At 36.8% G+C, this 16,138-nt stretch overlaps 1 protein-coding gene across 1 annotated transcript; it reads right to left on the bottom strand.

The window, feature by feature from the left end:
* Nucleotides 1-4,564: 4,564 nt before the first annotated feature.
* LOC140139924 (acidic mammalian chitinase-like) lies at nucleotides 4,565-15,751 on the bottom strand. Its single transcript, XM_072161705.1, has 6 exons — nucleotides 15,566-15,751; nucleotides 14,485-14,632; nucleotides 13,010-13,207; nucleotides 11,395-11,514; nucleotides 10,779-10,935; nucleotides 4,565-6,518 (listed from the first exon to the last, which is right to left on the bottom strand). The coding sequence occupies exons 1-6, from the start codon at nucleotides 15,682-15,684 to the stop codon at nucleotides 6,343-6,345; spliced, it is 918 nt and encodes a 305-aa protein (XP_072017806.1). The 5' UTR covers nucleotides 15,685-15,751; the 3' UTR covers nucleotides 4,565-6,342.
* Nucleotides 15,752-16,138: the final 387 nt, after the last annotated feature.

The following is a 16,138-nucleotide window of genomic DNA, read 5'->3' on the forward strand; positions in this document are numbered from 1 at the left end:
TACACTGAGTAGTCAGGTAAATAGCATAATAACATTCATGCTAAAAATCTGTGAATCGACTCAAGTCAACAAAATCAGTTTTTAGAGTACCCAGTAATATCAGTTGCGATTATCTATTTTTCTGCACACGCACACCCGTAACCACGGTGCGATAATATTTACTTATCATACTAATGAAGCCTGTACTCAAAATTAATGAAGGAAGGAAGGAAGGAAGAAAGGAAGGAAGGGAGGATAGATTTGGTTCTGAAGTATAGCAAGCGGTAAAAGGATCAATATGAATTTCTTTGCTAACGTTCAGGGCCAAATAGTATATACACCTTACGTACATAATACGATATATTATATATTTCAATGTTAAGGGAAGGGGTATGAACGTTAAGACAGTATTTATTTTGGGACATTAGAGCACATCAGACATATCGAATTGCATTCTGAATACGAAGAATGTCATTCTGATATCAAATAATTGTGATTTTTTGAAATTCGCAATTTAATACACATTTATGGCAAATCATTAAAAATTCATATTTTAATATTTAACAGTACTCAAGTAAACTTTATAAATCTGATGATTTATACTTAAAGTGTATGTAGGTGGGATGAAAAGCCGACGATCAATTGAAAATTTTGACCTTTCGTATTGAAGATATAGATTTTTTCCCAAAACACCAAAAAAATTAGGTCTTTTTGGGAAAAATCCATATCTTCAATATGAAAGGTCAAAATTTTCAATTGACCGTCGGCTTTTCCTCCCACTACAAACACTTTAAGAATATATCATTAGATTTATATAATTTACTTCGAGGACTGTTATATATCCAAAATTTGAAAAATATCAAATTTTTATAATTTGTCATAACATTTGTATTATATTGTGATTTTCAAAAAATGAAAATTATTTGATATCAGATTTCAGATTTCGTATTCAGAAAGCAATTCGATAGGTCTAAGGTGCTCTAATGTCCCACAAAAAATACTGTCGAAACGCAATAAACGCTCATTCTATATCCCTTAATGACATACAGTATATTGTATCATGCAGTAAGGAATGCCCTGGACAGCAATCGGAACTGGCTAATCATTTAACGAATAACTACCATGCTATTCCTTGTAATTAAGGAAATAGACGACTTACCGTTTTAAAATAAAGAGACGTTAATTTTTGTGCATAATTTTGACAATATTTCACTAAAACGTCTATTTCTCACAGTTCATTTTTGACAAAATTAATTTTTGTGACAAGATGCCTCGAAAAATATGCAAGCAAAAGGTTAACTTTTTGCACTATCATTACGTCAAAGTCAACGAAAAAATGTACATCACTATATTACTTTTTACACGTGTTTTTTTTTTCAATATTTCAAAAAATGAGGCGAATTTCAAAAAAAATATAAAATAGAAACCTTCCCAAATTCCGTAAATTATGAAAAGCTACAAGAAATATCCTACTCGGATCTGATTTTTTGTGTGTGTTGTCTTCAATCACTGAAATTTCAGTGAAGTAATTGGATTCCTTGCCCCTATTCCTTGCCCCTATAATGTACATAACTTTTATACCAATGTGTAGTTCTAGTTATGTTTTGAGAAAAATGCAAAATTTGTCAAAAATTTATCAGGGGTGTAGTACCACCTTAAGTCATTTCCTTCTCGTAACAGCATGCATATTCATTCCTGTAGAAATTTTGTTTTTGACATTTCAATCATTTCGCCAGTAACATTTTTCTTATTCTAGCCTAGATTTCCGCCATTTCCTTCAAATTGCGAAGGAAGCGTCTAAACTATAGTTCCTTCATTATAACACTGATTTGATGGTTGTGAACGGGTAAAATTCTTCACCCGAGCACGCTTGTCTAGCAAGTAACTAACAATGGCATATTAGCCACATTGTGAACATTTTCTTATTTATCAGAAGATTCAGCAGACAGGTCATCATGTGCCACACGAAAAAATCAGATCCGAGTAGGATTTTTCAGGTAGCTTTTCACAAAACACACAAAACTCATGAGCTGCCTTGCATTCCTATTTTAATGAACAAATTTGAATAACTTTTGAATGTAAAAGTATGCACGAAAAGTGCATTTACACCAATATGTAACACTCACGCCTGTCGATATACTTCGTTCGCATGAATATTTGATTAAATTTTGGGAGATTTGCAACAAGTGATATTTGTTTTTATAAAACTCATACAAAGATTCTTATCATTTGCTTGGTCTATTACTATTGATTATTTTCGCCATTTTAGAAAAAGACTATATATATATTAATTTATTTTGTTTTTCTGATGATTTATAAAATTAAGCGGAAGAAAAGGAATTTATATATGAGTTACATAAAATTATTTTTATTCGTTTTTATTCGTTTAACGGAAAGAATATTTTCATGAGGTGAATTACGAACTGTTCCATTCAACTCGGCAAAGCCTCGTTGAATGGAACAGTCCATATCGAGGGCTTACATACATATACGAATTTTTTATTCAATAATGAACAAATACATTTGGGCCACCAAAGCGGCATTATAAATCATTACATGAATAAATTACAAACAACATGAAATTGAACAGGAAGAATTAATTGATTTTGGTGAGCCTGTATCGCAGTCTCCAAATGATGTTGGTTCCAATCATGGAACTGACAGAAGCATACTTGGCAACAGCCTTGGCAACACGTTTGGGGAAGCCAAGTTTCTTCAACCCACTTCGGAAACGGTGATGAATATGGCCGAGTGACCCAATCACGAAGACAAGGATTTTGCAATCAAATCCGCACAATGTGAGCAAGTTACAAAGAGGAGTATACTTTTGGAACTTTGTGTTGTAACTTTCCTCAATGAAAGCATCGAAAGGACAAGTTACTTCCAAGATGAAACACTTCATGTTTTCGTGATCAATGAGAAATAGGTCTGGTTTTCTTGCTTGAATGTCCTGAAAGATGTTTGCGAATTCAATTTCATCATCGTCATTCGTGATCAGGGCACCCGAGATGATCTTTTCACGGTAGATATCACACCTGTTGTATTTTTTAATTTCCTTTTCAAGGATATTCATGATCCGGTTATGTCTTGAAATGTAATTGTAACAAAATTGCATGCAGCCGTTTGCTACATGTGAAATTGTATCATATGGATTTCTGCAAAGAGGGCAGGACTTGCTAACCTGAGGAAACATTACATGGAGCAATGAATTTGATTCAGCGATTTGGAGTCTAGCTTTGGTGATACACTTAATCAGGTCGACACTTAAATCACCATTCTCTAAATGCTCCATCGAACATGCATAATCTGCTTTCTCGAGGTCCGCAAGTCTTCCCTGTGATTCAAGATTTTTCCAGTTGCTTAGTTCAGTTTCAGTCAGTTTCTTTATGATAAAATGATAAATTACTTTGTGACAAACCATAACAGTTTCACCTGCCTTTATGGCATACGCAAAGTTTTCGTTGTTTGATTTAACCAACTCGATGGCTAATTTTGAGCATATCTCGTTTTACTCAACCCAGGCTGACTTGCTCAAGCAAGTCTGAATATTTTTTATGATGATACCATTTTCATCAGCTTCATACCCAGCAAAATTTTTACCTTCATCATTAGTTTCTTTAACTTTTCTTTTTTGCATGTGCAGTTTGAGGGACTTTTCAGCAGTCTTCCGGACCACATCATCATCTGAATTCAACATCTGTACATATGACGCCACCTTTTTAGCGAAATAAATACTAGATGGTTTTCGGATTCCAAGGCCTCCAGATGATTTTGGGACAAAAACATACTTGCGGTTAGAATTAGTATGTTGGCCTAACCATGATCTGGCATACTTGATTATTAAATCTTCCATTGCCGTCAAAGTTTTAAATGGTATAGGCAGAATGCTGAAAAATCATTCAACTGTTGGAATGCATAATGTATTGATTGCTTCAAGTTTAAAGTAGATTGCAAGCGGAGCAATGTCGAGTTTTTGCAATACATTTTTGAATTTTTGGAATAATTCTGACACTTGATGAGTCCAATCACCCGTCATATTGATTGAATAACCAAGGTACTCATATGACTTATCACGTTGATATTTTTCCACTGGGTTACCTTGCAAATTGATGATGGTTTGATCAGCTACAAAATCTATGGAAACAAATGTGACTTTAGAACTCTCTTGAAAATACCCACTGATACCGGCTTAGAGCCAGAACTGGCTATGTTCATTTGTTTTCTCAATTACATGTTACTCATTTCAGTAACAAATGGATGGTTAATTCTGCCCCCCCCCCCACATAAGAAAATGTAAGTGACTTTGAGGTCACAGTCTAACTAACTGTTCAAGTGACCATGAATATACCCAAAGTCACTTGTTTTTATTATGGAGGGCATAATTAACCGTTCATTTGTTACCGAAATGAGTAACATGTAATTGAGAAAACAAATGGACATAGTTAGTTCTGGCTCTAAGCCCTCGATTTGACAATATTCTTGCCTCATGAAAATATGATTACCATTGTACTCATAATAATTCAATGTTAGGTTTATTCACCAAGTATCTTGCAAATATAAATGTCTTTTACCTGTAATGCGTTGTGCCGATAAGGTAAGCGTTTATCGCTAAAAAACGCATACATTTAACGTTTGCAGACGCATATTATCGTTCTAGTTCGGATTTTGTCGATAAATACGTACCTTATTATGGTATCCATGCGTGACATTAATGGTCCTCATACAAAACTGTCAATCCGTTTTCAGTATAATATGGAATATAAATCAGCCCTTAATATACTGTCAAAGGTGTGGCACATCAATCAACAGAGACTTCGTGGACAATGGAACAGGTTTGAGACAAAATAACCAATAGATTTTTTTTAAATTTAATGTTTAATGAACCAATTTAAAATGTGAAATAGTAAGGACATTACTTTTGTTAAGGTATTTTAACTGTTTCTCAACTTAACCTGTTACCAATTAGGGTACAAGTAAATACGACAGGTCAACTATTTTATATTATTGTTTTATATATATATATATATTATTCTTGTTTTAAGAAGTGTTTATCATCCGCTGTAGAAGCGACGTAATAAATCGGAATAACTACCATAACTATATCGCCCTGCACTACAAGCACGCTGCACTCACAACCTGTGTATGTTTGCAATCATAGATTGAATGCAATACCGCTCTTTTCAAAGATACTAATCTTACAGGTGCGAGCAGGACGGTGGGAGTTCATAGGAGCAATGCCGGGTCAGTGGGTTACAACAATGCTGGACCTAGGCTACATTATTTTTAACGCATGCAGCTTTAGTCTCCTCCGCCTTCGCAACACGGTATGTGGAGTGACTGGAATCACACTGACGGCGGAGGAGAATACTAGCTGGTTAAACGGTTTAATTCTATCGCAGGTATATAATACCTGAACAATCACCGTCATTTGATCGATTTACTACAGAATATATTGTATACTCAAAATATAATTTAAAAATTGTAAACCTGATAACTTATATATTTGTGTACTAAAGTCTAACGACTCGTAAATAACATCATGTAGGAAACAAAACGGCCGCTAATGGCTGCCTATTGTCTAGACCTAAGGTACATCATTTGGATTGTGACGTAATTTCAGTCGCCTATCCCATCGTCCAATATTCCTGGTGCAAGTGATCAACATTATATGGTTCAATTCATAGGTACCGCGTGAACGTTGTAGTGCATGGCGATATAGTCAACAATTGTATTTATCTATTACTATGGTAGCTAATCGGATTATAACGTTACTTCTACAGCGAATTCAATACACATTTATGTATACTACTGACCTCTATACATGGATAGCGGGCTCGCACGTAATAGGATAATCGTCGATTGAAACCACCGACTATGGCTTTTTGCCCTCACCAATATGGTAGAAGGTCACTGAGTACTATACCAATCACCTGTTCGTGGTATTGATTCTTTTGTATTCCATGCATTTGCATGTCTTCTGGAAGACGATTTGAACTAATTTTTTACGCCGCCTTCGGAAGCATTTTTTTTTTAAATTTAAATTTAAATTTTCTATTTTAATGTATCCTTTATTCAGAGTTGGGTGGGGGATTTTTTTTTTACTCATCAGTGAGGTGAAATTTTTTTCACTTTTTCGGTCGCCGCCCGCTCTCGATGTATAGAGGTCAGAGATGCATACGCACCATTATATCAATACTTTGATTAGATGATAGCTGGGAATATTTTTTTTTTCGGTCGTAAACAAGACACGTTAGAACCCCTACATCGGGTTGGAATGAGTACCCTTCTAATTTGTATTCACAGGGAGGGACCATCCTTCACATGAACAGTCTGGGTGAACATTTTCAGGCCAATTACAAATCTTCAATACATCATCAAATATGAGATCATTTTCGCAATCCCTGACGTAAGTATAACCATGTTCACATTCAAAATACCAGGGTCACATAGCTCGAGCGCATATAAGCCATTGTAGTATCCGTTATCCTCACAGAATGTCCCAGATGGTGGTGTAGTGGGTGGAATCGGCCAATTTACACCTGAAAGCAAGTACATATAAAATATATCGTTTTGCAATAATAATCATATGCTTTGAGGGAATAGGTCTTTTGGGGGGAAAATCCATATCTTCAATACGAAAGGTTTTAAAATTAAAATATTTTTAATTGATCGTTGGTTTTTCATCCAGCTACATGCACTTTAAATACATATCTTTATCTTAAATTTATAAAGCTTACTTTGAGGACTGTTAAATTATCAAAAATATCTATTTTTAATCATTTGTTATAAAATAAGTATTATATCGCGAATTTAAAAAAAATCATAATTCATTTCATATGTCTGTTGTGCTCTCATGTTCCACAAAAAAAAATTTGTCCGAACGTTTACACCCCAACCCTTAAAAACAAACCTGAATTATTTTTGGTCAAGCATATCTAGGCATTAACAGCTGAAATCTATGAGATCATACTGCAGTTACTGTCCGTTTTCCTATACACAATACACAGTGCTCTTTCCCATTGACGCGTGACCTTTACAAATAGCCCTACGTTAACAGTATGGGGATATGACTAGTTAACGTCGCTGTGTGAAAAATAACCGGCCAATATTAAAAGTACTCTTCTAAAGTTCTATAAAATATAGTTTTTAACATGTCCTAAATTTTTATCTTATTTATATGTTTGGAAATATTCGTACTTTGGTGTTTTAGTTAATGTTATAGGTAATAGTACATTGCCTAGTTAACGTCGCTGTGTGAAAAATAACCGGCCAATATTAAAAGTACTCTTCTAAAATTCTAGACAATATAGTTTTGTAACATGTCCTAAATTTTTAGCTAATTTAGGTGTTTGGAGAGGGTCGTACTTTTGTGTTTTAGGAAGGACATGTAAACGACAGATAACACCAAAAATATGAAGAAATTATTTCCAAACCGTGTTAAGTCAAAAATCATTATGTTGCTCATTTTCAAGAATGCTGGTTTACAAAAAGCACGCCATTGTCTGATTTCGTGAACAAAGCCACACATAACATTGTTTCCTTTCGTTTCCTTTATAATCGGTTACCCAACTGAAGCTATGAATACCAGCTTTATTGTGATATCGCACATGAAAACAGTCACTTGTGCACAACCAGAGAAGATCCGATTTAATCAGTTGAGCTGTTTCAATGAGTGTTATCTTGGTTTAATAGCTTTTAATGGGGTTAAGTCCTGCAAAGGTCGAGATGAATTCTACTGTAGACATGACTGCATCATGTAACGCTGAAATTAGGCGGATGTGCCATATTTAGCGTTAGCTTTTGATATTTGATTATTCTATTTATTTCTCTCCCGACTTGCCCGGGTGAAAAATCATTAGTTAAACGTCTAAAGCTATAGGGCGCCTCCGCCTAATGGACTAAACTTCGGCCACGCATGCACAAGTGACTTGGTGACGGGGGTCGCCATAGATAACTGGTCGGGGCATTTTTACATGACAGGCAAGTGTAGCCTACAATTAGTTAGGTGAAAAAGTTCACTTTGGTGACCACTCTCTGGCTAGTAAGGTTTGACGATTGATTCGACTTCTATGGACCATTTAGAAAAAAAATAGCCACCATGTCCCTCGCGAAAATCCCGGCATTTTTTGCTAGAGGCCAAAATCCAAAATGGCCGCCACCACCATTTTGAAAATTTAAGTTTTGAACCAGAGCACCTATAATCATGCACAAAGACACTTTTTCGGATATGTCAAGTACAAGGATTCCGATTCTGACATTAGTTTGACATTACGGCATCATTTTCACCCAGAAATCCAAGATGGTGGCCGGCACCATCTTGAAAAATTTAGTTTTGAACAAGAGGACCTTAAATCGTGTACAAAGACACTTTTTTGGATAAGTCGACCACAAGGATTTCAAATTTGACATTACTTTGACATTACGAACTCATATTTACCCAGAAATCCAAGATGGTGGCCGCCGGCGCCATCTTTATAAAAATAAGTTTTGAACCAGATTACCTAAAATTGTGTACAAAGACACTTTTTCCGGTAAGTCGACCCCAAGAAATCCGAATCTGACATTAATTTGACGTTACAAAATATTTTTGCCCAGAAATCCAAGATGGCCCCCATTTGGTAGAGCGTAAATGTGATTTTTAAATGAGAGCAGAAGCATAAGTGTGTCATTTCCGCATTATCTGGGGTTCATGTCCCTTATATGGGGTTTAAACTGCCTTATCTTGGATTTACATCCCTTATCTAGGGATAAGGCGCCTTACCTGTGGTTTAGACGGCATTATCCTGGGTTTACGTTCCTTACCTGTGGCTAAGATGCCTTATAGCATATCGCAGTCTAAACCCAGATAAGGCATCTAAACCCCAGATAATGCGCCGTAACCCCAGATAAGGGACGTAGACCGCCGATAAAGCAGTCCAAACCCCAAATAAGGCGCTTTAACCCTAAATGAGGAATATAAACCCAAGATAAGGCATCTAAACCCCACATAAGGTGCCCAAACTCTAGATACGGGTCGTTAACCCCAGATAAGGGTCGTAAACCTCAGATAAGACATCTAAACCCAAGATAAGGCGCCTTAACCCCAGATAAGAGACGTAAACTCAGATATGACAGTTTAAACCCCCGATAAGGCGCCGTAACCCCAGATAAGGGACGTACACCTCATATAAACAAGTCCCAACCCCAAATAAGGCGCCTTAACCATAAATAAGGAAAATAAACCTAATATAAGAGAAGTAAACCCCAGACGGCGCCTTATCTGGGGTTTAGACTGCCCTATCTGAGTTTACGTCTCTTATCTGAGGTTAAGGCGCCTTATCTTGGGTTTAGATGCCTTATCTGAGGTTTACGACCCTTATCTGAGGTTAACAACCCTTATCTAGAGTTAAGGCGCCTTATGTGGGGTTTAGATGCCTTTTCTGGGGTTTATGTTCCTTATTTAGGGTTAAGGCGCCTTATTTGGGGTTTAGACTGCTTTATCTGGGGCCTACGTCGCTTATCTGGGGTTACGGCGCATTATCTGGGGTTTATATGCCTTATCTGGGTTTAGACTGCGATATGCTAAGGTTAAGGCATCTTAGCCACAGGTAAGGAACGTAAACACAGGATAAGGCCGTCTAAACCACATATAAGGCGCCTTATCCCTAGGTAAGGGATGTAAACCCAAGATAAGGCAGTTGAAACCCCATATAAGAGACATGAACCCCAGATAAGGCGGAAATGACACACTTATGCTTCTGCTCTCATTCAAAAATCACATTTTCGCTCTACCAAATGGGGGCCATCTTGGATTTCTGGGCAAAAAATATTTTGTAACGTCAAATTAATGTCAGATTCGGATTTCTTGGGGTCGACTTACCGGAAAAGTGTCTTTGTACACAATTTTAGGTAATCTGGTTCAAAACTTTTTTTTTTTTTTCAAGATGGCGCCGGCGGCCACCATCTTGGATTTCTGGGTAAATATGAGTTCGTAATGTCAAAGTAATGTCAAATTTGAAATCCTTGTGGTCGACTTATCCAAAAAGTGTCTTTGTACACGATTTAAGGTCCTCTTGTTCAAAACTAAATTTTTCAAGATGGTGCCGGCCACCATCTTGGATTTCTGGGTGAAAATTATGCCGTAATGTCAAACTAATGTAAGAATCGGAATCCTTGTACTCGACATATCCGAAAAAGTGTCTTTGTGCATGATTATAGGTGCTCTGGTTCAAAACTTAAATTTTCAAAATGGTGGCGGCGGCCATTTTTGATTTTGGCCTCTAGCGAAAAATGCCTGGATTTTCGCGAGGGACATGGTGGCTATTTTTTTTCTAAATGGTCCATAGAAGTCGAATCAATCGTCAAACCTTACTAGCCAGAGAGTGGTCACCAAAGTGAACGTTTTCACCTAACTAAATCGGGCTTATTACCTGATCAAAATCATCTGCCCCGCCTATGTTAGACGAGCCACGCGAGAGAGCGAAATTAAATAGATTTTTTGGGTCCTGTGGGGAATTGAACCCGGGACCTCTCGCAACAAAGGCGAAGAGCTTTACCAGTGTGAAACGCTGCGCCCAAGAGGAATGAGAAAAGGATAGTTTTGGTATGGGCATGGCACAATTTGAGCAGTTTCTAATTTTGGCCCCTTTACATATAGGCTACCTTGATCCTGAAACTCGTTAATTGCTCGTGAATTCCTCCTTATCATATTTTGTACTATCCATAGCAATACTTTTATTAATAGGCAAGAAAGGCACTTGATCAAATTGACAAACACCACCATACAACAGACACCCAACATAAATTATATAGCTTTATACCTTCCAGAATGAATTTCCTCACATTCCTCATCAATGGCCACGGTTCATCATCGCAGAAGTTGCCAGTAAAGTCATCCAAATCTAATGCCCATACCATACCGCCACCAAGACCTTCCGGCATAAGTCCAGATCGGTCTCCCCATTGGATGTAGTCAGCCTGTTTACAGTAAATTACTACTATGTCAGTGTCAGTATTGTTGAAAATGTCAACATCTGCCTTTAAACCTTTTTGCCTATACCTAAAATATACGTCATAGGTCATTTTTCCTTATGACCTAAGCATTAAGGGACCAGAGACAGATATGTTCGATCTTCGATACTGCTTCGATGCGTGTTATTAATGAATTATCAACTAGTTGTTTATGATTCCCACTGTGACTTGTTAATGTCTTGTACACTATACGAAGCTCTGTTAGGACAAAAAAGTATGTCTTAGACACATTCAGTAAAAAAGCTAAGTGCTACGGCCAAAATGTAACGCCCAGCGTTAATTGGAGTTCACATAGCATTTTTCTTCTTCTTATTAATATTATTATTATTATTATTATTTGCCTTATTCATTTTATTTATTAAAATATGGCCTACTTAATTCGTTTTAACTGAGAATATGGTTTACCTTATTATAAAAACTGGCAGTATCATCATAACCGACCCATTCAATGGTATCACAACCAAATGGAACCATCCGCTGGGAATCCCAGTATACAGTCATACCTGCCTTGAGTTTAGTACAAATCTAATGAAGATGAAATGAGAGTGCATCATTAACGGTAGATTCGGAAAACGGACGAATTTCTACGAATCGGAAAACCCTTCATGTTCACAAAACCTGAGCAAAATTGAAACACTTGCAAAGTATATTTTTGTATGAGATATGACATTAAAAATACTAGGAAAAATACTCTTTAGAATGTCACGTTTAAGATGAGCAATATTTATTTTTTGAAAAAAATAATAATTTAACCACTTTGAGCACCCAAAAATTGAAAACAGCGGGTAACATTATAAAACGTAACCTTACAAAAATTGTGGTGTTTTTTATTTAGAGGTAAATTATGCAGACGCAAGAACATTTAAATTACAACAGATGGCGCTATCACTGCACTAAAATGATTGAGATGATCATTTTAAAACTAGTTATAGAGTGATTCATATGATCATTTTCGGGAGGTGAATACGTTGATTTAATCCTACCTCATCTAACTAGTTCTCCGTAATTTACTTTTTGTTTTATTTTATTCTGTCCTGCTCATTCTGTAATTCTGTTGATTTTAATGTTGTTGTTTTTTCAACTTATTGTCAACTTTTCAACTTATTGTCTTTTCAATATTGGATCTGCCTGGTTTGTGCCAAATGTAATAAATAAATAAATAGATAGATAAATAAATAAATAAATAAATAAATAAATAAATAAATAAATAAATAAATAAATAAATAAATAAATAAATAAATAAATAAATAAATAAAATCAATAAAATAATATTCGGTTCAAATTGACAAGAACTCAGCAAGAACTTAAAAAGTGCTGTTTTATCTTCTGAAAAGACAATTATTATATTTCCTCTTTATATCACCCGTATTTCGTGATCAAATTTAGTCAATGTAGCATGTCTCAATTATTTACCTATTTTCATTTTTTTTATATTATGCCACTAGTCACCTGTCGGGTTAGTTTTGAGCATTGCTTTCTATATACTTCCTATAGCAGCTCATTTTGAGCTTAACTGGAAGTCTTCTGGAACTTAGAGGAAGTGTGTATACAGATATCATAACCGGGGATGGTCACCCTTCTCTTTTCGAATAGCTCTGACACTTTAACGTGCACATGATTTGACTCTTCTTGTACACGGGACCACCAGCTTTACGTGACTTTCCGAACCAAGAGACGCCGTTCATACACTACATATATCTGCATGTGCTACGTAGTGTATGGGGCGAGAAGGGATTCTACAATTATATTCTATGTACTGCTTCGAAGCAGAGTCTACTTCACACTGTCAGAGAAAATATCTCTGATACACTAACCTCACAGTAACTGAACATAATTGCAGGATTTCCGACCTTATAGGAACATTTTGGGATAGGTTAATGAATTCTCACCAAAGGCAAGCCCAAGGCTCGAACCCACGCAGTTCGTATTATCCCGGCCGACGGCGCTGCGTCTTAGACTGCTTGGCCATGTCACCCTATAAAATTCTTTCCTCAAGATATGTTTAGTACTGTCTCCTTACCTCAAAATATCCCCAGAAACCGTCTTCACCTGTGTACGGTCCAGGGCTACTGGGTCCTGGTGCGTAATTTGTATTCATTGCACAGTCGATATTTGGATATGGATATAACGTCCATGCAAGTCCGTATAAGGCTAAGCCAACGATTAGCTTCTTTGGTGGACAGCCCTTTTTCACCCAGTTTCCTTCAACAGAATAACTCTAATAAAGGAAACAGTAATGAAGGAGAAGGGCTAAATCCATTATAGCTGCCTTGTGTCACATTTTCTGGTATATTTTAACATTTTAAAGTTTAAAGGACATTTGCATTTTTTTTTAAAGATAGCCCAAATATTGTTATAACTATTCTAGTTATCAAAGTTATAAACAGTGATCGGAGTGCCCATTACTCTTTCATTGGCGATTGGGCCAGACTCCTCCATGTAATGATCGCTACACCTCCTCCACAGCGAGTCTGTTACCTTCCCAGCATTTAAGAATGCCGGTACCCATTTAAACACCTGGGTGGAGAGGAGTAATCGAGATAAAGTGCCTTACTCAAGGGCACAACACGATGGCATCGCCGGGGCCCGTTCCGCTCGTTACCAACTGTCTACTCTTAGAAACATCTTCAAATGAATTTTACACAAAGCAGCCTTTGGAGTTAGCGCCTTCATATGTTGATTTTTAGGAAAAGCAGAGTGTCAAGTTAAATTTGCCATTAAACTGTAATGCGCCCAAACAGTATTCCTGAGCGCACTCGGTCGTATAATTCAGTATGCATAATGTATAAGAATACGTTTGAAATGTTCGTCACTAAATAAACCGAGTATCCTGTGAATAGTAATGACCTGTTATTATCCTGAATTGCGATTCGACCAATTCATAACAACCAACTAGGCCTACTCATGGCCTACTCTACATAGCCTAATGATACTTATGACACAGCCACATTCAGGTATCATATCATGGTTGTTTAGGGTTCAACATTTCTGTTTAAATATTATTGAACGATCGATAATCTGAGCTAGTTCCTGTTGAAATGTACTAAATTGTGTGTTTTGTGGTAGGCCAAATATTGAAGCGCAAGATGTGAGCGGGGATGCAGTCAAGAAATGTTTTACAACGCACCCACGGCCAAGAAAACATCAAAAAGAGACTCATTTCACTGCGAACTCGACGTCTTTTTTGAAAAAGGATTTTTTTTTCAGAAGGTATAGCGCTTTGTATGGGTCTTTCACAGTCAGATCCTTTGACTGTTTATGGTTGGCTATTTGGACTTGAAAGTAGAAAATGAATGGCGATATCAGTCTAAATTAATGTATTGTATAAGAATAATGCCATTTAGGGAAAGTTTTGATGTATTACGCTCTTTACGGGTTTCATTTAATTATTGATTGTGTGTGATACACCATCTTTTGTCAATTTCAGAGGTGGTCCGGACGAGGGTGTGTATAGCATTGCAAGTTTACGTCCCATTATATTCAACGAATACCTACCACAGTTAGTTTCTCCTCATCAGGGTCATCGTTAAATCCTGGGAAGAGACTAGCGTGATGACTAGCAGTCTCATCCCATCGGGGGTAATCGGGTAGCCTGTTTGGGCCTCGTAGATCAAAGGCTTTCAGATTTACAAAATCAAGAGACCTATAAACATAAATAAGGGACCGTTCAATATTTACGCCAGGATGGGAGTAAGAATTTTGACAAAATAAATCAACAAGAATAATCCCGTTAACCCAGTGCCCCTCTCCCAGCGTCCGCTCAAAAAATTCGGATTGGTCCCCCTGTTTTCCACTTTTTTTATCCATTTAAAACTTAACAATCCACACAAGCCACCCCACCCCACCCCACCAAACAAAAAAAACCGGATTCCCCATACAACTCCCACTCCACTTGCTTAAATATTGAATGGACCCTAAATAAACGGGTGTCCGCTCATACATTTTTACAACGGCTTAACCAGAAGGATGGGGTAAGGGGTGAATGAATTGGGACGGAAAAGACGAATTTATTTGTCAAATCAGCCCTGTTTAGACCTCGTTTTGACAGCAACTGGGACAAAAATGGACAAGCTGAAATAATAATGTTCCCATGCATGCCATAGATACCCCTTTTACGGTATTTACAGTTTATTTCGTCCATTCTATATTTGCCATTAGGTCTTTATGTCCTAATGTAAACAATGAGGGCGCTATTTATCGTAAGCATTATTTGTATATCTATGAGCGATGAAGATTCTTTGAGATTTGATTTGATTATTTTTGTTTTGGTCACTAAAACACCAAACAATCGCTCCGCAGTTTGATGAAGTTCCGAGAAAATTGTAATAAATATTTTGTTGAATGTTGTTTGTTAGTGTCAATGGGCTATTCCAGTTGAAATTCCCCCCCCCCATGGAAGACATGATCTTAATCTCCCACACAGGGAGTGAAAATTTTAAATGGGGTTATCTAAATATATAGCTGACTCCATCTAAAATTTACACCCCTGTGTTGAAGATTAAGGTCATGTCTTTCATAGAGCATGTAGAGGGTGTATGGATTTAAACTGGAATAGCCCAATGGATGGTTTACTTACGCTGTAAGCGCAGGTATATCATAGCCCACATCAGTGATAACTTCATCACCTGGTGCAGCCATCGTGAGAAGCAGTCTTTCTCCTCCTGTAGCATTTGCTTCCGCTTCATAGGCTGTCATCAATTCCTGAGGACAAAACTACACTATAAGCCGAAATGTTGCATTTCTCATGCCATAGTCCAATACCTTCCATGATACAGAAAATTTGGAATGTGCGTTTTTGAACCTTGCATATTAATGTTCAATTGTGATCAGCGTTGTAGGTAAGCAAAAGAGTGGCATTCAGCCTTAGCGCAGTACGATCAATGATGATCACCGTTAAAAATGATATGACAAAAGACGAATACGGATTTGGCTGTCTGGCGAACTCACTGCGATTTGTTTAAAATCGTACTCCGAAGAAATTGAATTTAAAAATATACATTGTTTTTGATAAAGAGATGTGCCCAAAAGGGCAATCGCTTATCAAACCACGGGATAATAATAACTTCAAGGTAACATTATTTACGATATGCATCTAGAATAGCTTATAATAAAGCCTAGATAGAAGTGAAAGGCACTGTAATACTCCTTG

The sequence above is a fragment of the Amphiura filiformis genome, chromosome 18, assembly GCF_039555335.1.
Source record: "Amphiura filiformis chromosome 18, Afil_fr2py, whole genome shotgun sequence".
In the NCBI taxonomy this organism is placed as follows: domain Eukaryota; kingdom Metazoa; phylum Echinodermata; class Ophiuroidea; order Amphilepidida; family Amphiuridae; genus Amphiura; species Amphiura filiformis.